This window comes from Aedes aegypti, chromosome 3 (assembly GCF_002204515.2).
Source record: "Aedes aegypti strain LVP_AGWG chromosome 3, AaegL5.0 Primary Assembly, whole genome shotgun sequence".
In the NCBI taxonomy this organism is placed as follows: Eukaryota; Metazoa; Arthropoda; class Insecta; order Diptera; family Culicidae; genus Aedes; species Aedes aegypti.
The window spans coordinates 267,457,621-267,485,465 of record NC_035109.1 but is presented as its reverse complement, the minus strand read 5'-3'; the positions used below and the strand labels follow the sequence as shown (position 1 = coordinate 267,485,465).

Below are 27,845 nucleotides of genomic sequence, written 5' to 3'. Positions count from 1 at the left end.
GCTGAAGGTGTCTGGGTTCGCTGTCCGGTGTGGTTCAGGATCTCTACAGTAAGGAAAGTTCCTGGGCTTTCCAATCATAAAGTATAATCGAGATTGTTACAGAATCCTCTTACGAATGCTAAACTTATAATTTAGGCGAATAAAGCTCTCAGTTGAAAACTACAAACATGCTATAAAATTTCTTAACTGTGAAGTAGGCTCTATCCCATTTGCGGCATAATGCCAGGAAGAAGAAGAACGAGAAGATACCCTTCTTGAAGCAGAACAAGTTCTATTAAATCGTAATTACGCTTTCTGTGACACATCCTTCAATAATGGTATTTGCAAAGTTATAAACGAGAGCAAGGTGTCTAAATAATCGTTCATAAAAATACTGCTTCTATGAGTCCTTGCTAAGTATAGTACTTAAAACAACTCGATAAAATAATGTTGAAAGGTATTCAAAACCAAATTAGGTCAAAGAAGTTAAGCAGAATTGATTTTTTTTTGTTTAGAGAGACTTTACCCAGAAGGGGCATTCGTCTCTAAAGCAGAATTGAATTCAATTAATCAATTCGAATAGAAATACCCAAGGTAGGGTAGGTGTACCAGTTATGGACATAGTGGTTCCCTATTTCGCCATACGTGATAACTTTAATGTCTTTAAATTTTGAAAAAAATTTGTGTGTTGTACAAGTTAGATTTAAGATATATCTTGATGCTAAAACATTCAAAAAGATTAAAAATGTGAAAATTGTCAAAATTTCACATATGGCCAAATAGGGAACCACTATGACCATAACTGGTACACTTTCCCTAATTCCAATGCCAGGAAATTTTAATTCATCCCCTTCAAATTTGATTCTAACGGGTAACCTTTCGAATTGTGTCAATTTAAATGAAAATAACCTATGCTTATATCGTCTTGGGCTTATGGATCTAAATAATTAGAAAAAGAATGCTCGTTTTTTAAACTGTAAAAAGAACGAGCTATTTGATTTTCCAACAATTAACATTGGCGTAAATAGGGAGGGGCCAGGGGGGGCCTGGCCCCCCTGAATCATTGGCTTGGCCCCCCTGAAAAAAATATGGAAAAGAAATTACAATATAGCTAAAAATAGTGTTTAGTATCAAACATGCCCTTATGATACTAAACACGTTAAATGCATGTTGAATATAAATTTGTGGATGATCACTGTTTGACAGGCAAAAGCAATATGTAGTTGTAAAACGTCACATACTGCCATACTGTTACCTTTCCGCCCTTTTCCGTTATTGAAATTCATTGTAGCTCGTTTTAGAATTGGCAGACCTGGTTCGATTCATTTGTAGTTGTATTGTCAATTAGAAAACCAAAGCCTCTTCAAATTTTAAAACAAGCTGCTACATTTTGTGATTCATTATCTAGAACGAATACCGTCAACGTACCAGTATCCGCTCATGTTCCAGTAGCCCGCTCACCATTTCAAAAAGTAAGGTAATTTGAGTAAATACACAAAAAAATGTCCACAGTATGATTCTATTCGTCGATTTGAATTGTATAGCGGCTAAAGTTTTCAAATTTACGTTGTGTAAACTTATCTTTTTTCAGTGTGAGCGGGCTACTGGAACATGAGCGGAAACTGGTGCACTGATGGTAGTTGTTACTGGGAAATATTTGTATATGAGAGTTATGGTAAAGTTTTACAAAAAAAAAATATGTCCCACAAATAAACAATGGTGCAGCAAGCCAAGTTTATATTTTCACGAATTTTTTAATATTTTATATTCAAATTCATTCGTTTATCTCGGGGATGGGATGCGATCCCAGATCCTCGGCGTGTGTTCTAGCCACTACACCAGGCCCGTTCCCACATCAATTCTGTTCAGAGATGTTTATTCGTTTTAAGTATATCTGCATTCATGTAAAATTTCTGTAATACGAAGACGTTGCGTTACTTAGATTAAACTTGTTTCTATATTGATGACGAGATATCGACGATGTAATGCTTTGTTTTATATAAGGTATAAAGGAAAACACGTGTGGTTGCAACGGTATGACAAACTAGAATGATTTATTACAGCTAACATAATTCAAGGGTTACTATGATTAACATCCCCTCTTAACCCTGAATTCAATAAACCCCAAGTAAACGCCTTGCTTCCTGAAGTTTCGGAAATGGAACTGATTTTGTCAGGGCATCTGCCAATTGTTGATCGGAAGAAACATGTTGAAGAACAATAGTTTTCTGCTCCAACTGCTCCTTGATAAAATGATGACGCAAATCAATGTGTTTGGTCCGCGCTGAGTATCCTACTTCTTTTTCAGCTAAACAAATTGCGCTCCTATTATCGCAATTCATTTGGACAGATGTGTTGACTCCGCTTAGCTCTGCTCGGAATGAGCGCCACCAGAGAGCTTCCTGTCCAGCCGCTGCGATAGCCATATACTCCGCTTCTGTTGTGGATAGAGCCACTGTTGGTTGCCTTCTGCAAGTCCATGCAACTGCTCCACCCGCATGCAGAAACACGTATCCTGTTACGGATCGCCTGGTTTCCGAATCGTTTCCCCAATCCGCATCCGAGTACCCGTGGAACTGTTCTACGTTGTCGCTATCATATACGAGTTTCATATCTTTTGTTCCTTTCAGATACCTGAGTATGCGTTTGGCTGCCGTCCAATGGGCTTCTCCCGGGTTGTTATTGAAGCTGCTGACTGCGTTGACCGCGAATGATACGTCTGGTCGTGTGCATTGTGCAAGGAATTGTAGCCCACCAACAAGCTCCCGGAACGGTACCTTTGACATCCTTTCGGCTTCATCGGACGATTTCGGGCACATGTCCTTCGTCAACTTCTGGCATGAATCGAACGGCGTTGAAACGGGATTGCAGTTGACCATTCCAAACCGTTCTAACAGCTGCTCGATGTACTTCTCCTGGTCCAAGGTAATCCTTCCATCGGTTTGCGTAACGCGCATTCCTAGGACCTGCTCCGCATACCCCAGATCCTTCATCTGGAATTGTGCCATCAGCTGCTCCTTCAACTCTGTCACCATATCGTCATCGTTGGCGAACACCAATAAATCGTCCACGTACACGGCCACGATGAGAATCTTGTCGCCTTGAATGAAGTAGTAGACGCACGTGTCCATCTTCGACCTTTGCAGGCCAATGTTGCGCAGCACCGTGTCGAGTTTAGTGTTCCATACGCGGCTTGCTTGCTTCAGCCCGTACAGTGCTTTCTTCAGACGGCACACCTTGCCACCGGGGGCGACGAAACCTTCTGGCTGCTCCATGTAAATTTCTTCATCCGCTAAGTCACCTTGAAGAAAAGCCGTCACCGCATCGAGTTGGTGTATCTTCAGTCCTAGCCTCGCTGCCACCGCCATCAGATAACGGACCGTTGCATATCGAACGACAGGCGAGTACGTCTCGCCGTAATCGACTCCTTTAATCTGGGAGTATCCCTTAATAACGAGCCGTGCTTTGTACCGCTCGATGGATCCGTCTGCCTTAGTCTTCAGCTTGTAGACCCATTTCGATTTCAGAGCCTTTCGCCCCGCCGGTAGATTGCTGAGCTCCCACGTCCGGTTGTCGTTTAGGGATTTCATCTCCGCCTCCATCGCTTCTCGCCAACGAATGCTGTCGTCTGATCGCAATGCCTCTGCGTACGTTTGCGGTTCGCCGCCGTGAGATACCTGAGACGGGGAATTGATTTGAGGGACGGCACTGAAGCTCAATTGAAAATCGTTGTACTTGCCTGGGATATGGCGCTCCCTGCCACTGCGCCTGACCACACATTGTGGATCCTCTTGTTGTGGAGGGAGCGCAGATTCTGTTGGTTCTGGCAACTCCGTGTCACCGGCTGGTTCTGGCAACTCCTCGTCACCGGATTCGTTCGCATCATCGTCGTTACCTGGCTCGGATTCCAGATTGACTTCTGCCGCTGTCATCCGAAATTGCAGCATATCTGGTTCGGGAACTACAGATCGCTCTTCGTCGCTGTTCTCATTTATGAAGACAACATCACGGCTCACGAACACCTTTTTGGTCCTCGGATTGTAGATTCGGTACCCTTTGGATCCTGCAGCATACCCAACGAAAACACCATCCTCGGATTTCTGGTCCCATTTCTTCCGCCGCACTTTTGGTATGTGCGTCATCACTCTGGTACCGAACACGTGCAGATTGGACAGGTCCGGCTTCGTTCCGAAAAACCGCTCTTCTGGTGTCACTTGCAGGCCCTTCGTTGGTGACCGGTTGATCAGGTAGCAGGCTGTTCCAACCGCTTCCGCCCAGAACGATTTATCCAATCCAGCATCAAACAGAAGACACCGGGCACGCTCCACGATGGTCCGGTTCATGCGTTCGGCCAGACCATTTTGCTCGGGATTATACGGCACGCTGGTTTCATGGTGGATTCCACATTGCCGCAAGTAACGCTTCATCTCTTTGTTGATGTACTCCGTCCCGTTGTCACTTCTCAAACGCTTGACTCGCTTACCAGTTTGGGTTTCCACATACGCCAAGAAATCCTTGAAACACTCTAGCACTTCCGTCTTCTCTTGAATGAAGTAGATGAAGCACTTCCTACTGGCATCATCGATAAAGGTGAGAAAGTATTTGCTTCCACCTTTGGATGTCGTTTCCATGGGACCGCACAAATCACTGTGGACGACTTCCAACACATTTGCTGCTCTGGCCCCTTTGAACTTGAAAGGCTGACGTTGATGTTTCCCTTCCAAGCACGGAATGCACGCCGGTAATTCTCCATCGCCAAATTGCACACCATGGACCATACCACGGAGCCGCTTCAAGCTGTGCGCATTTAAGTGCCCCATACGACGGTGCCATAATCCGATGTCTTCCTTCGGCGCGGTCATGCATGTAACATTTCTTCCACTCTGGCGAAGCCGATAAAGTCCGCCTTGTTGCTCTCCAACAGCCACCACATGGCCGCTGCGGTCGATGACTTTACACACGTCGTTGGTGAATACCACACGATGGCCACGGCTGCAAATCTTGTGCACTGACAGCAAATTCATGGCCAGGTCGGGAATGCACAGTACCTCCGAAACGTCAAGTATTTCAGTTGCTCCGCCTACGTCTGCTTTGATCGTTACGTTGCCCTTGGCAACTACAGGTGTCTCCATGCTGTTTGCTACTACGACACTATCACTCACCTCTTTTGCTTTTTTCAGGATCGCCTTTTCCCGGCACATGTGTGATGACGTACCAGAATCGAAGATCCACTCGTTCGCATTGCAGCGACCGTGCTGCACCATGAATGCCGTGTGCCTATCGAACTTCTTCGACGTCTGCTGGCTTCCTCTACGTTGCCCCTTCGGCTCTGACTTGGCTTCTCGCTGGCACTCGGAGGCATAATGACCAGGTTGGTTGCACCGGAAACACCTCAGATGGGATTTATCCGTTTTGGAAGGCTTCGATTTTCCTTTTGGCTGCCCATAGAACGCCCGTCCCGAATCGTTTCCTGTAGAGTCGTCGGGCCATTTCACGTCCTGGAGTATCTTCGCTCTGATCGTGTCCGCTCGCATCTGGATTCCTGATGCTTCCAGGCCCATAATCATGGGCTCGTATTGTTTCGGCAAACCCATCAGCAAGATGCTTGACATCCATCGATCGTTCACCTCGAAGCCAATCTGCGCTAGTTTGTGCCTGGTGGACATCAACTGGTTCACATAATCTTCCACCGTGGCACAATCAACTAGCTTTACTCCGGTTAACTGCCGAAGTAGTCCAAACTCCCGGATGTATCCACTGTCTTGGAATGCTGCCTTTAAGCTGTCCCATGCTTCCTTAGCCGTCGTTGCATTCTGGACAAGGCTGTAGTTCGTCGGATCGATGCTCAAACAAATGGTTGCGAGGGCACGCTCCGACAGCTCCTCCGTCGGGTTCTCCATCCTGATGGCCGCCCACGTACCTTCTCTGATCATCACCATCTTGATCGCAAAGGCCCAGGAACTGTAGTTTTCCTGCCCTCGTAACCGCTCCGCCAATGGCAGAGAAATGTTTCCTCCCGCCGGAAGGATTCTTGAATTCGTCGCCGCCGGTGCTCCTCCGGCCAAATCTGCATGCTGCTGGATTCCATTTCCTACCGCTACTCCGACCGGATCTCCGGCTCCTGGATTGCCTCCTTCTGGATTTCCGTTCATGCTTCGTACTGGAGTTCTCTGCAGCGACATCAAATTCTTCGGAATTCTTCAGTTTTCACTTCTTGGTTCTTGACGTGGGTGAAAAAATTTTCTTCAATTGTTTGCCCGTTGCTATGGTGCCACACTTGCGGCCCATAACCTAAAGGAAAACACGTGTGGTTGCAACGGTATGACAAACTAGAATGATTTATTACAGCTAACATAATTCAAGGGTTACTATGATTAACAAGGTACCGTGGGGCAAGCGGGTAATGGAATTCCCATAGTTGAGATTCTTCCAATGGATCATTAAAATAACCAAAACGGCCGCTATGGAAAGCATAGATAGAGCCACCGTAGCCTTGTGTGTCTGACAGAACAGCAATGCTGTCACAATGTTAAATTCCATATACAGTGGCGCCTTTGTTTTGATGTGGTGAGCACTTGCAAAAACTACCTTCAATGATCCATTCTAGAGGCTTTAAATTGAAACAAATGAGGTTGTGTATATTTTTTAGCTTGACTCTAACCATATATAAGCAGCATGCTGAAATTGATTTTTATGAAAAATTGAAGAAAAGAATACAGAAAAAGTTTTGGAAAAATGTCTCCTTACCTTTCACTTGCCCCACTTCAGCTTTACATAGACATTCCACGAGATTTCCGTGTGTTCTCTAATATTGCAACTTTTCAGTCAACGTCTTCCTTTTAATTGGCTGCCCGAAGTAGACATATTGATATTGTAATGTTTGGCAACATCTTTTAGAGAATTTCCATGATTTCTAATAGCTTTTAACGCTTGAGTATAGTGTTTCTTGAATTATCAGCACGTTATGTTTTTCTAAGATAATAGCGAACCATGTTCACTTATGGCTACTTAAAGAGAAAACACAAATTCAATCTCTAATGATAAACTTTTCACTTGCCCCACCTAATAAGAAAATTGACGGTGTTTAAATTTAGTTATTTTTAGGTCTACGTCGAATTAACTCTAAAACTTTTTTTTATTGCAGTTTGAAACTGTCACAGAGGACAACTAAGAAGTGGTACAGGAAATTATTTTCCGCAACTTTTTTCCACTGAAAATATTAAAATAAGATTGTACGCCGCCAACTTGTTACGGAGTAACAGTTGACAGGTTAACAATTTTTCACTCTATTATGCAATAATGGCTGAAAAATCTCAGAAATCTCTTACCTATCGTAATGTTCTCAATGACCTCAAAGGTTTACGCATGAGTTTAAAACGTTAATTCACATATTCAGTAAAATATATCAATTGTTTTCACTTACCCCATTTACCCACTTGCCCCGCGGTACCTTATGTTTTTCATTGCAAGTTGAACAAATCTAGAAAGCCTAACTGCAAACGGTTTGCTGTAAGTTACACTAACATTAGAATTAGAATCACAAAATGTTCTCTAATTTCTCTTGGCGCAGATTCCTTATTTTACTAAGTCCAACGAAACAGCTGTTTGTTAGGCGACCTTTATTTACATTTATGTCAGTCTCCTGTATAGAAACTGATTATTTTTCAAGAATGAGCTTCTGTATTTCTCAGCCGTACATTTTTATATTTTGAAACCCGTCGGATTTCTTTTTCGATTTTCAGTAGTCCAGAATTGAACAATAAAGTAAAGTGAGGCAAAGGTTCGAGATTTGGAAAAATTATGGCTATTTGTTGTTTTTAACGTAAAAATTGTAAATTTTGGTCAAACTTTCTTCGCATGGAAACAAATAAGGATTAAATCTTCTCTTATTTTTTATTTTCTAGACCTATCATCAGGATGCTCTGAGGTGTATAAGTTATTACATAAATGCATGGAATCAATTTTTTACCCATAGCGGGGCTAAAGTTCGAATCAGCTGAGCAAAAGTTCGACACACATATAAACTCTCAGAGAAATTTACAAATTACTCCGAATCCACATATTATCTTTATGTTTAGCAAAACTTGCGTGATCATGCGGCCAGCGGCCTTTTGCCTCATACTTGATTCTAACTCTTGCCCCACCGGTGGGGCAAAAGTTCGTTTGAGACAATCAATTTTGAAACTTTTATAACTAAATATGGGAGCAACAATAATCCATATTAGGGGGGTCTGAAGCCTTGAGGTTACGCTTTCGCTTCATAAGCGGAAGGTCATGGGTTCGATTCCCAGCCTCTCCACAAAAAAAAACCATCCAGCCACCAGAAGACGCCTCACGGAGGACCGTGCTTTGGGAAGCACATCCATCCTCCGTCAGTATCAGATGGTGACTGAGACAAACTGACCCTCTTCGCAGGCAGCTAGCCTCACTAACAGCAGAGCTCTCTCCTACCTGCTCGGTGTGAGAGTAAAAGAGTAGGAAAGAGTAGGAAAGAGTAAAAGTAAGATGTAAAGAAGTAAGAAGAAACTACAGATCAACTGATTCCGGCACAGTAGTGGCCACGAGCACAAAAGTGCCTTAAAAAAAAACCATGTTTTCAAACTAGCAAGCGTTTTTTTTTTTATTTAAAGGCTTGTTGTTTTGGCTTTTCGGCTTCAAGAGGGTAGCATTCCACATTGATCTTAAACCTTGATTGAGATTGGTTTGAACAAGTCATCTTGGCAATATAAAACGACCAAAAAGATTTTTAAATACGTTTACGTTTACTATTTTTCCATAAAAGTGACATTAGGTAACATGGAAAGTTGATCAATCAATTTTAGACGATTTTCAGGTTTTGATCTACCTCTGTATGAAAGTGCGCCACTTTAATCAGTTCACAAATTTTATCGAAACAAGCACTGTAAAGTTATCTAAATCCTTTACGACTTCTATCTCTCATGAGAAGGGGCCGTGGCCCCCCTCAAGTCTGACCACTATTTACGCCCATGACAATTAATAACACAAATACTGCAGTCATTACTGAAACTTATTTGAAACGTGGATCCAAACTCAAAAGAAGTCCAAACTTTTTTGTCGACTGGATGGAACATATGGTGAAATTGCAATCGGCGTATAAAACATTAACTTTTTTCGTCATTGGAAACCAAAGTTTTTGAAACTTTGATTATATCTGTTGACACACAGTTTGGTAAATACACTCCCATAGCTGCATATTTGCCTTTTCAATGCACTGGTTAGCAAGTTAATTTGCTTCAAACTGTCTTGCGGAAATTGACTCACATTTGTCATTGCCGAACATCGCTCATTCGCAAAGTAGTTCCAACGGATGATTAGAGTTCTTCAGGACATGTCTCAACTCAATACCATAATAGCCCTATCTTTTTCCTCTTCTAGAAACCATTCTTCGATTGATTTGAGTAGAAATAGAAATTTATGATAACACTCAAAACTTATTTTACCTAAGAAACTGTTAAAAATCCTAGTTCAAGAGTTATTGTGTAAATCAAAATCCAACGCAATGACAAGTAGATATTGTCAGACCGATTTTGCTTATAGAAGTTAAGTGAACATGTTTGAAAAGAAATAGAAATGTTTGATTACACACGAAATTAATTTACACAAGAAACTACGTAAATTTATTCAAATTCCTTATTCATGAACTTATATGCTTGTGAATATATTTTTTTAATTCAAATGTCAAAATGATATTTTTTTCAACATTAAATTGTTTATAGAAGTTAAGTAAATATGTTTGAGAAGAAATACAAATTTTTGATTACACTCTAAATTCATTAACCCAAGAAAATATGTAAAACCCTGTTAAATAAATATTTATGTTTGTAAATCAAAATTCAAGGCGATGATTTACTAATTTTCCAACATCCAATTGATTATAGAAGTTGAGTTTACATATAAAACAGGTTATAAAAATTTTTTGATTACACTCAAAATTATTTAACCTAGAAAAATCCTATTTCATGAGCCTGTTTGTCAATAAAGCAAAATTTAAAGAAATTTATGTCGAAAAAACTTAATGTCATCCCTAAGTTTTTTCGACATAAATTTCTTTATAGCAGTTAGCATGTTTGTGGAAAAAAATTTTTTTAATAACATTTAAAATTATTTTACTTAAATACTATGAATATCACAATTTTATGCCTCAACCTGAAATTAAAATCTAAAGCAATATGCAGTTTTTTGACAATTGACTGTAGAAGTCATGTGAACATGTTTGAGTAGAAATAAAATGTTTGATAACACTCAAAATGTATTTCATTAGAACCTGTGATAGTTTTAGGTTGAATGTGATCAAAATGTTTTATTCCTAAACATGTTCAACTAACTGCTTTAAATAAATTCATCTTGAAAAAACTCAATGTCATCGCTTTGAATTTCCATTAACAGGCAAGCAGTCTCATGAAATATTGTTGTTCATAGTTTCTTAGATAATATAAAATTTGAGTGTAATCAAAAATTTCTATTTTTGCTCAATTATGTTCACTTGACTTCTACAATCAATAAAAAGTGAAAAAAACTACATATCGCCTTAGAGTTTGATTTATATTTATGCCTCCATGGGAATATTCATAGTTTTTTAAGTATAATAAATTTTGAGTGCAATCAGAGACGGATCGTAGTAAGCTCTGCTTGCGACAAGTCGATTTTTTTTTTCCTGTCACGGATTTTCTCACTAGCGTAAATACAATAGTTTGGTGTTTCGGCTGATCAATTTTCATATTAGGTTTCATGAAAGCAACTTAGTTGAAGTGATCAAATGTGGATAGTGTTCAAAATGAATGAAAAATGTGTACAACAGTCAAGACCGCAGCTGAAGGGTTAACAGTGTGTTGGAAGTATCAAGCTTGGTGACTTCAAGAAAAAGCAGTAGGACAGCTACTAAGGTCTCGATGAATGGAGCAGTGTACCCCTAGCGGACATTCAATTCTTGTTCAGACACTTCGAAGTGTTCGGTGAGAGCTTTCCATTTACCATCCTTCAATTTAGTAGAAGACTAGTGATAATGGTTTTAAGTTGATGATCGATGGTCTTGGCTTACTAAAGTAAATTTCTATATAATGGGAGAGGGACAATTTGTTTTTTTCGTTTCAGAGAGCGAGTAACGGCGCTTTAGCCGAGGCTATAATACCAGGACATAAGAAAGAAATATCTTTGTCCCTTCCCAGGAAACCGATCTCAACTATGGAGTGTGCATTAACTTTCTTAGCAACGCCACTTCCAACGATTCGATCTATCTCTCCCTGAATGAAACGGTTGGTACGGTTGTCCCCGTTTCTTCTTTCCTTAAATTGAAAAATTTTCGTCTATCACGTTATTCATTCGTGGATAATTTGATCGCCGTGAATTTCGCAATTACCTTCAAACCCAAGTCTGCACAGTGGGCCTGGCCATTTTAATACTTGTATCATATTTTCGATATGCTGCAAATATTAATGCTGACAAGAAAACACTAGAAGAAATTATGGTGTTTCCAGGATGCTTTTCATTATTGGCTGTGCAAGCACTTAGATTAGATTAGATTATAATAAATTTTGAGTGCAATCACTCAAAAACCCAGATATGCTAATATAATTTTTATTAGTAAACTTATAATGAAAAAAGTAAATTTTATTTAATTTTATTTTTTAAATTTCTATTATTTCTTAAACATTACTTAACTTTTACAATCAATTTGATGTTAAAAAAATAAAATATTACCGCTGGGGCCTAGATAGCCGTAGCGGTAAACGCGCAGCTATTCAGCAAGACCAAGCTAAGGGTTGTGGGTTCGAATCCCACCGGTCGAGGATCTTTTCGGGTTGGAATTTTTCTTCCCAGGGCATAGAGTATCTTCGTACTTGCCACACGAAATACGCATGCAAAATGGTCATTGGCACAGCAAGCTCTCAGTTAATAACTGTGGAAGTGCTTATAAGAACACTAAGCTGAGCAGCAGGCTCTGTCCCGGTGGAGACGTAATGCCGATCTATCGATATGAGTTTTTATTTACAAGCGTATACCGGTTTGATTGATATTGTGGGCACTTAAGGCCACAGTGACGTATAACTCATTCTAAAGCATATAAAACCATTCATTCTGTATGAATCCCTTGCGTTATCGAGCCTTCAACTTTCGAATGGTGGGTGAAGATTTTGGTTCCGCAACATAAATAATTTGAAATAAACATAAATGTGTGAGCTTTTCATGATTTTGATTCCGGACGCTTCCTTACTTTTGCCTCATATTCCGGACACTTTGGTTTTAATTTCGGACTGCTCATGAGAAATCAAATCATCCATTGCAATCGTCAAGCCACTAAAGATACATCTATGGCAGTTCCAACGGTGCAATAAAATTATAATATTTTTGTCTGATGGCTGAGATATGAGCTCTGAACCATTGTAACGCTGTTTCTTCTGAGGTTGACCATCTTTGCTCAGCCCCCTACGGACCATCCCGACCAACCAGTCTTCATAATTCTTTATAGATCTTTGAGCAACGATGGCGATCGCTAACGGTTCAAAACGAATCTATATCGATCGCTATCGAAAATCACTGACTGGTTGACCGGGATCTATCTTTCTACGACTATGTGTGTTATTTTTCTATAAGCGTTTTTGTTTTTATTAGTGAAAAACTTTCAGCATTTAGACAAATGTTTGTAAAGTTATGATTTTTTGAAGAATCCGTTCAACACTGTTTTGAGTTTACCGTCGTCTACGGCTTTTTTTTTCTAACAGTAGCGTGATAGATATCATGTAGACCAATTTTCTATATCTCATATTTCTTCGGAAGGTTTCTAGCTGTAGACTTACTTCCAGACTATTTTAATCTCAAAACATTTACACCTCTGAACCATCTATGTGCAGTATGTGAAGAACTTTTCAGCCGGTCCATTTTTAAATTATTCTAGTAGAGTTATTATTGTCCACACTGTCTTTGCAGTTCTCCAGAATTATACTGACAGAAAAAATATGGCGAAGAGGCTGCTGATACTGAACATCAGAAATTTTCCCTACTTTCAAACTAAGGTTATTGTATTGAATCATTGGATTATACACAAACTATTTTACGCAAAATTTTAGCATATTTGACCAACTCTCCCTTTGTCGATTTTGTAAGGCTTGTGACGCTTCCCCTAAACTCCTTCCCCACCTTTAGATTTAGACATTAGCATGGACGTTGTGCTATAACAGTGTTTTGTTGGTATCATCTTCTTTTTTTTTCATTCTGGCGTGACGCACAGTGCGTTGCTCCATAGACAAAAATCAAATTTCAAGTTATTTTATTTTGCGATAATAAGTATCCACAAGTGTTTATAGATAGCATCCGCTATTGAAACAAGTATTTATAAGACATACTAAGCACTAAAACTACTACAACAAGCTTCGAAAGCATCCATTGTCGGAGTAGCAGAAAAACTAAATTTTGTCGCATGTTTTCAGCATTCCTTTCAACTAGTACGGAGAGTTTTGAAACCAATGTATTTAATCAAAATCCAAAAGAGAACATGGCTGGAGGTTGGTAAAATATATTTGATGGGATAATAACACCAATTTTAACTTTGAATATGAGAAATCGACACGTCGATTTGGCTATGAAATCAAACTTATGAAATACTAACATGCAACTTTGATAATCGATTCAAAAAAAGTTCCACCGAGTTCCACCCTAAATCACTCACAGACATGTTTTTTAGAGTGTCATGTAAAAGGTCTGAAAGATACAGCTGCAACTCCCTGCAACTCTTCGAAATTTTTGACTATTTTTAGGGGTATTCCTTAACCAGCACAAGTATGAAAATGAGTTGCTTGTGATGGAAAATCCGAAAATCTTGCAACACTATGTAGTCTCGGCTCAACCAGACATTACACCAGAGCAAGTTTATGCTTAAAATAATATATTTCAAATGTAGTTTCCAAGATTTTAATCAAATTTCATATAAGAAACTGAAAATTAAAAAAAAATGCGATTTTTTGCATAAAGGCGTATAAGCCACTTTTGCAGCTACGAGTGATAAGAGACATATTTGCAAATAACTTCTTACATCATTATGAGCAATAAAAGTACAAATGGCATGGTTTTTCTTGGAAAAAATATGAATTGGCGCTTGGACAGTTTTGCGATTATGCGTATATTATATGTCATTTATACAAATTGTAGCTCTTTTGACCAGAAACAACTTTCCCTTCCATACCAAGGTTCTCAAATGGCTTAATCTTCTAGTATAGATATTTGTCCCGCAGCTCCATACATTCAACGCACTGTGTGACGTTCCAACTGGGACATAGCCTGTATCTCGGCTCAATGTTCATATTAGTCCTCCCACAGTGATTAACTGGGAATATTATTCGCCACTTATTGACAAAGAAACTGTATGCCCTCGAAGGTAGAATTTTCCAACCCGTAAAGATCTTCGACCGGCGGGATTCAAACTCGCAACACTTAACTGAATAATTGCGTGTTAATCGCTAAGAATATTAAGGCTCTTGTAAGTCACTCAATTCTAAACATACCGCAAAAATAAACAAAATCCACGAAAGTTTAATTTGATGCATTCCGGGAAATGGATTTCCGGGAAATGTGTTTCCGGAAAATGGGTCATTCCGGAAAATTGGTTCATTTTCCTGACAAATAGAAAAATGCAGAGATTGTACCAATTATAAAACCAGACAAAAATCCTGTAGAAGTCTCCAGCTATCATCCAATCAGCTTGCTTACGTTTCCATTAAGCTGAAGATACTTCGAAGTCAAACCACGAATTTTCAAAAGCACAAATCTACAGAACCTGACAACCGATCGCGCTGAAAGATCTATCGATTGGTCAGCGAGTGACCAATGAGGTAAATTTTTCACCAAAAACGGTTGTCTGGTTCTGTAGATATGTGCTCTTGAAAATTCGAGGTTTGGCTTCGAAGTATCTTCACCTTAATGGAAACGTAAGTAATGACCTTGTTTCAGCAAGAATTACTCATTTATACCAACCTTTTTGAACTTTTTGACGTACGGTAGCAATCTAACTATATCAGCAATAGATTTGAAGCATACGGTTTCTCGTCCTTTGCGGTCATTCCCTGCTGTCTTCTGCTGCTTAAAATCATCACCAACTATCAAACTAGCTTCCTGTTCATCATTTTCGCATTCTGCCTCAATTATCCTTACAGGAGCACGTTCCTGCTTACTGACAAAACTAATTGTACAATTGTCCAGCTCATCGTAGTCCGTTATTTCCAAATCGTCAATCATTTTCCGCTCCAAATTTAAAATTATTACATCACACCCGCGAAACCGCTCGTACAAAACTAAAAAAAAACCGACCCGGTTCGAACGATTCTGCTAGTGATACTGAATTGGCGAGGAAAAAAATTGCACGTGATAATCATAGTGTGCCTCGGGTATGGAAATATTCGCGTGTTCCGGTTGCAGCTCTTCCTATCATTTCTTCGACGATGTTTCAGAAGTGACTTTGAAACACATAACTTTTGCTTTCCCAACAAACACACCGTTTCTAATGGGTATTGAAAAGAAGCAAATAAAACAAACTACCAGAACATTATAACATTGATGTGGATTATCCTTTAATGGGGCGCGAGCGTGCCAAAATAATCGTCGGCGGAGTCCTTCGTTAAAAATAATTTCCTCCCACGTTTTGCCTTCACCGAGAATTGGACATTCTCGTTCAATCATACACATGTAAGAGTTTGCTTAAAAACCTATCTGGGTCTCGTTGTCTGTGAAAACTGCATCGTCTGAAGGTGGTCGCTCTGGAAACACTACCGGACCGGAATAAACAACGGCATATTGCAGTGTTGTCGATGAGCTATAAATGTAGGAAACTCCTGTTGCACATTCTGAGCTGTGTGGGAATGTTCAATAGGGTAAGGAATCTTATATTTGACCTTTTGATACTGATGAAACAATCAATAAAACAAGTTTAGATTATAGTCATCCACTAAATTTGTGGTCACAGATTCTGAATCAAGTCTCAAAAAGCTTTACAATTTGTTGATAAATCGGTCAATTTTAGAATTGAATTTAGTGTATTGCAGAATAAACTATCCCGAGCAGAAGAAAATAACTACTGAATACCAAATTGAGGTATTCCATACCAGATAATTTTCAATACTTACAACCTGAATGAGGTTTGAATGAGCCCTGCATATGAGGTAAACTACCTCAAATAATACCTTATGCATATTCTGACAGACAACTGATAATTAGATCAGGTATTGTAATACCTAAATAATACATGATGGATTTTCATATAAAAGTGAAATTTTTCAATAATAGTTCAATACCTCCAGCAGTCCTCAATAGCTATCAAATACCAAAATGAAGTATTTTTAATTGTATTATAAGCGGTTTCTTCACCACCGCTTAGGCCTTAAACCTGGTTTAATCGTTTCGGTAAACGTGGTTTACGGCTTAAGCGAAGGTGAAGAAATCGGTCCTTAATTTTTTTTTTAAATATCATTATAATACCAAAATGAGGTATTGATAACTGAACAATAACTAATTGTGGTATGATACAAAAACATGGTATGCATAAGTTATTGCGAGTTATTCTTCCCTCCTCGGGATATCAATCGTCTAGTAGGCAATTCTATGTGAAAGCGGCATCCTGTTGACGAAAAGATTTTTTTTCTCTGAATTTTCACATTTTAAATTGGGTTCAGAAAACAAATCTGGTATGTATGGAAGTTTATTTAAATTGTGTCTTTATAAGACCTTGATTGTTGTATGGCCACTGACTGTTTGAGAAGAACCTCTAAAAGTTTATCAAACATTTCCTAAAATCTGTTTTCCATGGTATGTAAAATCAAATTTAGGAAAATCAAGATTAGCTGTCTGATAATGCGACATCACAATAGGTTTTATAATTGTGATCGAATTATGTATGATCAATTTATCCCAACTGACCAACTACACCCCGAATTACGGTACGCAGATGAACTTGTTGCTACGAAGCATGATCATGATTCTGTTCCTAATCATATTTTTTCGTAATGAAAATTTTCTCAACTTGGCTTGATATACAAAGTTGGTAAGTGGAAATCCCGCGTTACATTTCTAAAGGGACAATGATCAAATTGTAAACAAATCAGGTTTTGATATCATTCGATAGCATCTCCCAACACCCACTAACCATGCAAACATTGTCTACATAATAACAAATCTAACTGTAATAAACGCGATTTTCCAAAACGATCAATAAACGCTTTTCTCCATATCAATTATAGACGCCCTGCTCAAAACGGCCAAATAATGAACATCTCTCCATCAAGAGGGCCTAAATGAGCATGAGCATAGATTGTGCACAAATCGAGAGCTCTAATTCTGAAAGTCAATAAAGGCGCCGGCCACGTCCTTACGGTCATCGGGGAAGGTAAGGAATGTTAGTTAGACAACCGTTGTTACCAAAGACCGAGTATACCTCTGCATCTCCACAGTTGTCATGGAAAGGATATTGGGTTAGTGAGATGAGGTATAAATCTGAGAGTCACCAATGTTTGGTGATGCGATCCATGATACATTCACGCCTAACCGTATTCGCGAAATAATTCGATAAGTAATCGCATTGTACGCCGAACAAGGGTTCATCGCTCGCCCACGCAAGAGCAAGCAACGCTATCAAACACTACAAACGAATCGCGGCACATTTTCACTACGACGTGCAACATGTTTGATCCTGCCCTCGGCGCCCGCCCCCGCAGGAGCAAGTGTCAAGGTCAAATGACCAAACACTACATCTCTACATCAAGAGGATCCACAAGCAAAAAAATTTCGCAATCTATCATTGGCCTTAGGATGGTGAGAGGCCAATGACTCCCTCTTGTTCATTCGAAGTAAACAGAAACGGCAAAGCCTTGGACCAATACACGCTAACAAAAATCAAGTTGGCCAATAAAAGGGCTAATGCTTGGTTGAAAATCAAAATAAGTTTAAATGTTTTTACCCTATTTTTCACCACAGCTGCAGCGATTGCTGTCTGAGATCTCTATTCTATAGAAATACGAGCCTAAAGAATAGTAGTTGGACATGAGGCGACACATTACCTTAATAAAGTCTCGACTCACGTCCAAACCCTTAAACCAAGGTTTCTTCGATACCTGCGGGAGAATGGAATGTAACCACCTGGCCATGTCTCCTGCATCCCATTTTTGTTACCAACTGATCAAGGCGTGCTGACGAGCAAAAGTGAAAAATTCGTTGAAGGCGATTTGGCGGTCGTAAATATTGCCTTCCATAGCGCCCACCTTGGCGAGCGAGTCCGCTTTCTCATTGTCCGGAATCGAATAATGGGAAGGGACCCAAACCAAGGTGATAGTATATGGTTGATTCGATAAAGCACTCAGAGTAGATCGTATTTCACTAAGGAAATACGGAGAGTGCTTTACCGGCCTCATTGAACGAATAGCCTCTATAGAACTGAGGCTATCTGTAAAAATGAAGTATTGATCAGAGGGAAGAGAGGCAATTCGCTCTAATGCATAATGTATAGTCGCCAATTCTGCGACATATACGGAACAAGGACTTTGAAGTTTATGGGCGGCGCTATGAACCTCATTAAATACACCAAAATCAGTGGAATCATTTGTTTTTGACCCGTCGGTGTAAAACTTTTTGTCGCAACTGACATGGCCGAATTTACTTGCAAAAATTTTTGGTATGTGCTCCGAGCGAAGCGGATCTGGAATTCCACGGATGTCTTGCCTCATGGACAGATCAAAAACTACAGTGTTGTTGGAGAAGACTCGGAAACAAATACGATTGGAAACATTCGAAGAAGGGTCAACCTCCAGAGTCATGTACGTGTAGTACAGAGTCATAAATTTTGTTTGAGGATTACGTTCGATAAGCTTTTCAAAATTCTCAATCACCAATGAATTTGACACTTCACAGCGGATGAGGAGCCTTAACGACAATTCCACGAAGCGATCTGATAAAGAGCATTTAGAGTCGAACCAGGCCAGTACATATGTGAAAGGCCTTGAGTGATTTCCTTACACAAAATTTAAAACTCAATCTCTGCTGGATTACGCTTCCTAGAAAAGACAACCAACTCAGTTTTCTCCGAGGAAAATTTGATACCCAGCTTTGCAGCCCAAATGGATAAATTGTCCAGATTATCTTGCTATGGTCCTTGCAGATAGTCCGCCTCCGTTTTTTTTTTTTTAATTTCTTTATTAGTATCATTCCAAGCATTACATTCATTTCTTATATCTAGGTGTTCTGTGTTATTAGACAACACTATCATCCTAATTTGGTAAAACAAATTTAAGATTTTATTAACATTTTGTTAACAACATATTACATTTCATTTTCCGTAGCAGTTCAGATTTTTTACAGGTGAGTTGATTTCACCTGCCTATAAGAGAAAAAAAACGCTTTGAATATACTTAACCTAACTTAACCTAAACATATAACGCATTAATCGTGGCAATAGAAGATTATTGATTATGTTATTTGACATTTGTTCCAATGTTTCAACATTGGATATTCTATGTATCTCATTGGTACTATACCAGGGAGGAAGTCTCAGAATCATTTTCAAAATTTTATTTTGAATTCTCTGCAGAGCTTTCTTCCTGGTATTACAACAGCTAGTCCATATTGGTACAGCATACAACATGGCTGGCCTGAAAATTTGTTTGAATATCAAAAGCTTGTTCTTAAGATAAAGTTTTGATTTTCTATTAATAAGGGGATAGAGACATTTTACATATTTATTACATTTGGCTTGAATGCCCTCAATGTGATTTTTGAAAGTTAAATTCTTATCTAGCATGAGCCCTAGATACGGTAAAATCGGGTGTGATTGATCAGAAGGGTGAAATTGATCATCGTATCACACGATTTTATTTATTCACAATGGAGCACAAATATCAATGTAAGCTGCAGTAAATGAACGTTGTTTGTCGTAACTATTGTCGAATTGTGTGTTGTGAAGTTTTTTTGCGTTAAAGAATGTTTATTATTATGAAAATAATGTAAAATTTCAAAATCATGCACAGTGCAGTATTGACAAACACCTATGAACTTCTATTTATAAGCAAGGATTTGAACATGGTATAAACCTGAAAGTTTGTGAGGATGCTTAAGATATATCCCCAAACCAGATTTCATCAGCACAACTCTTACCAATTAGCTTGAGTCGGACATTGTCCCGAAGATGGGCTATATCGCGCCCGAAACCGGTCGACGAAAAGGTAATTTTTAAAACTTTTTGATTATTTGTAAGAACGATAAGTGTTATGTCTTGTCTCCGTCGCGTCTCGTGAATGTTGAATTGAATTCCTTAGGAAATTGCATACATTTAAGCGTTTCCGCGTAATTCTTGAAATTTAACTATTCATTATTTATATAAATATTGCATTGTTAAGAATTTGACAAGCATATTCGGATTCAGAGAGCTCAAATTTATCATGTAGAGTTGTTTTGAAAACTAACAATAATGGCATTGCCAAGTGATCAATTTCACCCCGAAATGAGATCCCCTGATTTTTTATTTTAGAGATATTTGTTAACACTAAAATGACATTTGTTAGAAAATTTCGCTACATGAGTCGATGAGGCTCACTTTCGTACTTGTTTTCCTGCATTGTTGTTTGGCATTGTTAACATTATTGAAAACAGACCAGAAAACCCGTGAAAAATGATCAATTTCACCCGAAATTACGGTACTTAACTTCATCTGACCAATTTTTTGGAACCCCTCTCATCGTGACAACATGTCTACTTGAAGGTTTCAAAGAAAGAGCTTTCGGTTTATGTGGGAATATTATTAGTTGAGCTTTGGAAGCATTAGGAGAAATCTTCCATTTCTGCAAGTATGAAGAAAAAATATCCAAACTTTTTTGCAATCGACTACAGATGACACGCAGGCTTCGTCCTTGGCGGAGAGGCCTGTGTCATCCGCAAACAAGGATTTTTGACATCCCTGAGGTAACTCAGGTAAGTGAGATGTGAAAATATTGTATAATATTGGTCCCAAAATGCTGCCTTGAGGAACACCAGCTCTTACAGGAAGTCTTCCAGACCTGGAGTTCTGATAATTAACCTGAAGTGTACGATTTGACAGATAACTTTAAATTATTCTAACAATGTATGTTGGAAAATTAAAGTTTTTTAATTTTACAATTAAACCTTCATGCCAAACACTGTCGAATGCTTTTTCTATGTCTACAAGAGCAAGACCAGTAGAGTAGCCTTCAGATTTGTTGGAACGGATCAAATTTGTTACACGTAAAAGTTGATGAGTGGTCGAATGTCCATGGCGGAAACCGAACTGTTCATTGGCAAACATTGAATTCTCGTTGATGGGGGCCATCATTCTGTTCAAAATGACCTTTTCAAAAAGTTTACTGATGGAGGAAAGTAAACTGATTGGACGATAGCTAGAAGCTTCTGCAGGATTTTTGTCTGGTTTTAAAATTGGAACAACCTTAGCATTTTTCCATTTGTCAGGAAAATATGCTACTTGAAAACATTTCTTTCTGGAAGTTTCTTGAAGAGGATGTAGAAAATTCCATCATCGCCAGGAGCTTTCATATTTTTGATTTTTTTAATAATAGTTCTCAATTCTTCCAAATCAGTCTCACAGGCATTTTCGAAAACGTTCTCTTGATTGAGAATATTTTCGAAGTCCTGAAGTAACTTGATTTTCAATTGGACTAGTAAGTCCTAAATTAAAATTGTGCGCGCTTTCAGGCTGCATAGCTAATTTTTGAGCTTTTTTGCAGTTTGTAATAATTTGTTTTCCTCTTTCAATGCCGGTATTGGCTTCTGAGGTTTTTTCAAGATTTTAGATAATTTCCAAAAGGGCTTAGAGCCAGGGTCCAATTGAGATATCTTATTTTCAAAATTTTTGTTACTTAATTGTGCAAAACGTTTCTTGATATCTTTCTGTAAATCCTGCCATATAATTTTCATAGCAGGATCGCAAGTGCGTTGAAATTGCCTTCTCCTCTCGTTTTTAAGACGGATCAAGAGTTTAAGATCATCGTCTATAATCACGGATTCAAATTCTACTTCACATTTTGGAATTGCAATGCTCCGGCTTTAACAATGGAATTTGTTAAAGTTTCAAGAGCATTGTCAATATCTAGTTTAGTTTGTAATGAAAAATTAACATCAAGATTAGAGTTAATATACGTTTCATATATATTCCAGTCGGCTCGTAAATAATTAAAAGTAGAGCTGATAGGATTGAGAATCGCTTCATGGGATATTTGAAATGTAACAGGGACATGATCAGAATCAAAATCAGCATAAGTAACTAATTGGCTACAAAGATGACTAGAGTCGGTTAAGACCAAATCAATCGTAGATGGATTTCTAGAAGAGGAAAAACATGTAGGGCTATCAGGGTATTGAATTGAGAAATATCCTGAAGAGCACTCATCAAATAAAATTCTGCCGTTGGAATTACTCTGAGAATCATGCCATGACCGATGTTTGACATTAAAGTCACAAATGACAAAAAAATTTGACTTATTGCGAGTCAATTTTCGCAAGTCAGTTTGGAGCAAATTAACTTGCTGTCCAGAGCATTGAAAAGGCAAATAGGCAGCTATGAAAGTATATTTACCAAACTGTGTTTCAACAGAAACACCTAAAGTTTCAAAGACTTTAGTTTCAAATGACGAAAACAGCTGATGTTTAATACGCCTATGAATGATGATTGCAACTCCCCAACATGCCCCATCAAGTCGATCATTACGATAAACAAAAAAGTTAGGATCTCTTTTGAGTTTAGATCCAGGTTTCTAATACAACTGCTATATGTACGTTATTAACTGTAAGAAAATTAAACAGCTCGTCCTCTTTACCATTCAATTGGCCCTTTGGGTTCATTCAAATATAAGGTAACGCAAATTTTGCCAATTTTAGACCTCCTGCCTCTCCCATGTAACAGCTTTTGTATGAAATATTTCAAATTTTTGTATGGACTGTAACACTTTGTAAGACCCTCTCCCTCTCCATGAAGCATTACGTAATATTTGAACGATCCCTTTGAAGGAAGCACCACACTAGACAACGAGCTAGCATGCAACGCCCGGTGGCACAGTCGAAATACGTTCCTGACGAAAAGTTTTCCGAACTAAAGCGGGAATCGAACCCACACTCCATGACTCGATGTGGCTAAATGCTTGGTACCACTAACCGCTCGGCCACGAAGCCCACAAATTTAATAACGACTTCCTAGTTACATTCAAGGATCCTTGTCGAACGGTAGCTTTCATTTGTGATTAATACAGGGCTGGTAGCAGTTAGACAGCAAAATAATAGTGACTTTAGTGACCAAAATGATCAAAATAGTGACCAAAAAGTGACCAAATAGTGACCAAAAAGAGACTTCAAAACTACAATTATTGAATTAATTAACTCATTACGCGTGGTAAAGATGGGATCCCAGCCGAGCACGTAGATTTTTTTCATAATTTCACCCATAATTTGTCCATCTTTACCACGCGTAATGAGTTAATTAATTTAATAACCATGCGGATTGGATTACCGAACAGCTCAATATAAGCGTCAATTTACAAGTATTGGTCATAAAAATGGCTAGAAATAAAATACGTTCTATCTGTATATAAACCAATCTACTGCCCATAACTGCATATTTATCACATTCGTCATTTTTGACAATTGGGTAGACAAAAATTACAGTTTTTTTGTAGCTTGATCGAAAGAGCACATTTTTCTAAGTATGACACAATTTATTGCACTTCTAAAAGGTATATGATAAATGATTCAAAAAGATTTCAATCCGTCGACGTTCCAGGCCACAGGAAATTGTGAAACTTTGGATTCTTGCTCAATTTTTAACGTAGATTCAGAATATGTTAAATACTGGATACCCCTTTCGTGTTAATACCGTGGAGAGTAGTGTTCATACCGGGTCAAAAAATTCAGGGATTTAACGAACTTCGGGATTTTTCGTTTCCTGGGATAGTAGCTCTGACAACCCGAGAATCTCGGGATTCCCGAAATGTACGTAGAATTTGAAAACCACTAAACTTCAATAAAAAACAATGACATTTTTCTTATTTGATAAAATAGAAAACCACATTGAAAAGAGTAATTATTTTCAAGATAAGACCAATGAACCAAGTAAGAAACACATATTTTTATTTGTCTAGTTCTAAAGTTTTAAGGCATAGTAGACCGTCATTGAAATTTGTACTGGGCATCGATGATTGTGGCTAATTCATCTCACGATTGCGAAACAAAGAAAACCGCTTGGTTTTGCACTGAGATAATTCAAAAAGTATCAGCATACTTTCTGCATGTAAACGCAAGTAGTGATACTTTTTCGAATCAATATTACTTATGTTGACTGAGTTTTATCACTTTGAAATTGCGAGCTGCAAAATCAACATGGCATGCAAAATCAACGAATGACGAGCTACTAGCTTTAATGCTTTTCTCTTCATCATTAGCCATTTTTGTAAACAAATACTGAGAAAGCTAATTTGATAGTACATCTAAACTTCGATCAATAATTTTCAGTTATTAACTTTTAGCATGATATTCTACAATACCTTCAATTATCTTTAATTGTTTCTTTTGTTCTAAAGTTTTGATGAGTTTTGAAATGTCCGAAGCAAATTGCTTTTATATTATGACTTAATTTTTTACCATACTTCTATTGTCCCATGTGAATACGAATCCAAGCAAACATGATACTGACATGTGTTTATGGGCAGTATAGAGAATTTGAAAAAATCACTAGCAAACCCATAATTAGTCAAGCTAAGTTTTGAGTTTTATTAAGTTACATCAACAGAATACGAAAACCATATATGAAACATGATTTGTTATAATTATTGAAAAGCTACATTATCTTTTTATTTCATTTAAAACTTTGTATTGTTGGATTTGTAATTCCATTTCTATCAAAATACTAGTTTATTAAACATTTTATAAATCCCGGGATCCCACTTCCCGAGACAAGCCAAGATTTTTGTCCCGAATCCCGGGACGAACAAAATGGCCGGGAAATGAACACTCTAGTGGAGAGTCATCAAATAATAAACAGTTTCAGTCAACTTACTGTTATCTGTGAGTATGTTCTAGAAAATTTAAAAGTTGTTTTGTCACATTGCTACATGTAGCCCGAGATGAGCCAGCCTCGGGCTGCAAATCTCGTTAATAAAGATAATAATAATAATGCTACATGTAGCAGCATAACCGTCACATTGATAATATACATGAGCCTCGTAATGTAGTAGAAAAGATACTCCTATCAATATTATTTTCTGAATATTCACCCAATATTGAGTATGTGCTGTATAAAATTTCATCCAATATGCACTTTTGAGTCTCTGGTAATTTTTAGAAATTTTAGTTTCTTCTCATACTGTCATAAAATGTATGGTTTTCCATTTACTCACTGCCTACTTTGGTCGAATGTTACAAATATGGAGTAAACAAACCCCGGATACAATTTTAAGCAAATCTGTGGAATAATTCGAGGGGTAGTACACAATAGTTGTACACAAAATTTTGGCGACAATCGTGAATGAATTTCAAACAAGTCTGAAAAAAATCCTGATAGAATTCAAAGTTCATAAGCTAAATTCGTGGCAGAATGTCTGTAAAATTAAACCATTTCTTCCAAATAAACAACAGTAAAGGCCCAAACGCAATGATAGCGGAACGGCAACGGAAAGCGGAACCGGTTCGCCTGCATGGATCACACCTTCTCGACTGAGTTGTCATCGAATGAAAGTGAACTGACACTGAGTCGACAAGCATGTTATAGTTCATGCTGGCGAACCGGTTACGCTTTCCGTTGCCATTCCGCTATCAATGCGTTTGGGCCTTAACTCCAAAACGCAACTGATTATTGACGAATTCGAGATAAACCGAATTAGAAAATTATTCCATTCATATTAAAATATCTATATTTTAACTGATCGTTTGAATAAATGAATTAGGTTTTGAAAACAATCATATCACTCAGTGGCGGCTCGTAATTACACGTTTTATCTGATCTAAGACCCTGAAAATGACTAATTTTGCATATTTAGATTATAAAACAAACAGTAAACGCTAATTTGTTATTGTATGAACATGTGGATTTGATTATTTGGAATAGCCACTGATATCACTAGTAATTAATTATTATTGTTCAACAACGTTCAAGCATTCATTATAGAGACGTGTTTATGTATAGAAATAGTTTACCAAAGCCGTATGAAAAAAGTGTCAAAAGTTGATTCATGGACATTTATCCATGAATCAACTTTTAACACTTTTTTCCATACTTATTTTCATAGTTTATTTGTTGGAATTTCAAATACAATTTCTTAAATTATTAATAGTAGAAGTTCTGTACAAGTTTCTGACAAACTCTTTGAATTTTTTGGTTGTTATTTCTAACCATCTCTGGCTTATTCTCCGGAGGAGTTTTGATGATGTTTGGAAAGGTAACCTGCCTTTAATTTCATACTCATCAGATCACGAAAAAAGTGACTATAGTGACCATTTTCGTGAAAAAAGTGACTTTAGTGACTTTTTGTTGAAAATAGTGACTTTTTAGTGACCAGGTCGAAAAAAGTGACCAAGTCACTAAAAAGTGACTTGCTACCAGCCCTGTTAATATCTTTGTGCATTTCTTTACTATCCCATGATTACCATCATGAGCATCAATCATCCCATTTACTTACAACTTTCATATTGCTGATCGACGGCAGCACCCGCTTGGTGTCGCTCTGCTTCTTCTCGAATATCTCGTTGATGACATTGCCCAGGTACTCGGTAGCGGCCCCTGCAATCGCTTGCCCCGCCGCATCGAACAGCTGCCTGCCGGCCCCTCCCAGGAGGCCCTACAACAAATATGGAATTAAGATATGAAGCGCCACTATGAGGACCGCCCTCGAGTGTCACTCGAGAATGTCGTGACAAGTGTACCTTTAACTCGTCCATATTTGCACGCTAGAAGTGTCGTCGGCCGCAATCACCAGCCGTTAGAGTAACTCTACTTCTCTTCAAGTGGATGTCTACAAATGTAAGCGTGAGTTAGAGGTGAGAATTGAACTCTGCGAGCGTGAAGAACCTCACGCTTGAATTAGTTGCTCGGATGGGGAGATAATATTTTCCGAGATTCCATCCGACTCACGAAGTTCAAGTTCGGCGTTCGCATAAACAGGTTTCCGGTTGTTATTGGATATACGTTACGTCGTGACTACCGCTAATAAGAATGCTGTGATTGTGTTGCAGATTTGTCATCAGATAGCGCACAAACAAATCTATTTGAATAATTCGCTCAGTTCTACTAGGTAGTGAGCGTTTGTTTGCGATGGATTCTGCAAACCAGTTATAACGTATTCGTCTGACTGTAATGGTTCACTAATAATGCACGAAGCGGCATGGGAAATGAAGCGAAGATTTATGACGATTGCATTCGTTCACTATGTTACAACGATGTTGGAGATCTGCGTGATGAAGGTGGTACCACAGACAAACTGATGTATCAGTGATCAAATTTCCATTGACCACACTTTTAATGATTACTCCAAATTATACAATGTGAGTGAGTATTAATTTACTTCGAATTTTATGTTTTAAACTCTACATCTACATGTCTGGAGCATTGGAGCCGAGTGGAAGAGTCTGCGGCTACAAAGCAAAGCCATGCTGAAGGCGTCTTGGTTCGATTCTCGATCGGTCCATGATCTTTTCGTAATGGAAATTTCCTTGACTTCCCTGGGTATAAAGTATCATCGTATTTACCACACGATATACGAATGCAAAAATGGCATCTTTGGCAAAAGAAAGCTCTCAGTTAATAACTGTGGCAGTGCTCATTGAACAGCTGAGAAGCATGCTCTGTCCCAGGAGACGTAATGCAAAGA

The 27,845-nt window shown here is 38.4% G+C and overlaps 1 protein-coding gene across 9 annotated transcripts in view; it reads right to left on the bottom strand.

Moving 5' to 3' along the window:
* The window catches only part of LOC5579651 (calpain-A), a 117,286-nt gene that overhangs the window by 70,752 nt on the left and 18,689 nt on the right, over positions 1-27,845 (bottom strand). For 4 of the 9 annotated variants that reach the window (XM_021852896.1, XM_021852898.1, XM_021852901.1 and 1 more), the window contains exons 2-3: positions 26,902-26,990; positions 26,658-26,816 (exon numbers count right to left, since the gene is read on the bottom strand). The exons of 4 other annotated variants lie outside the window; for them this stretch is intronic. In XM_021852896.1, coding sequence (XP_021708588.1) covers positions 26,658-26,816; positions 26,902-26,916 — 174 coding nt within the window. In that variant the 5' untranslated portion in view covers positions 26,917-26,990. Of the gene's footprint in view, positions 1-14,964; positions 15,269-26,657; positions 26,817-26,901; positions 26,991-27,845 lie in introns of those variants that run through there. One more of the 9 variants, XM_021852893.1, reaches the window with a different exon arrangement.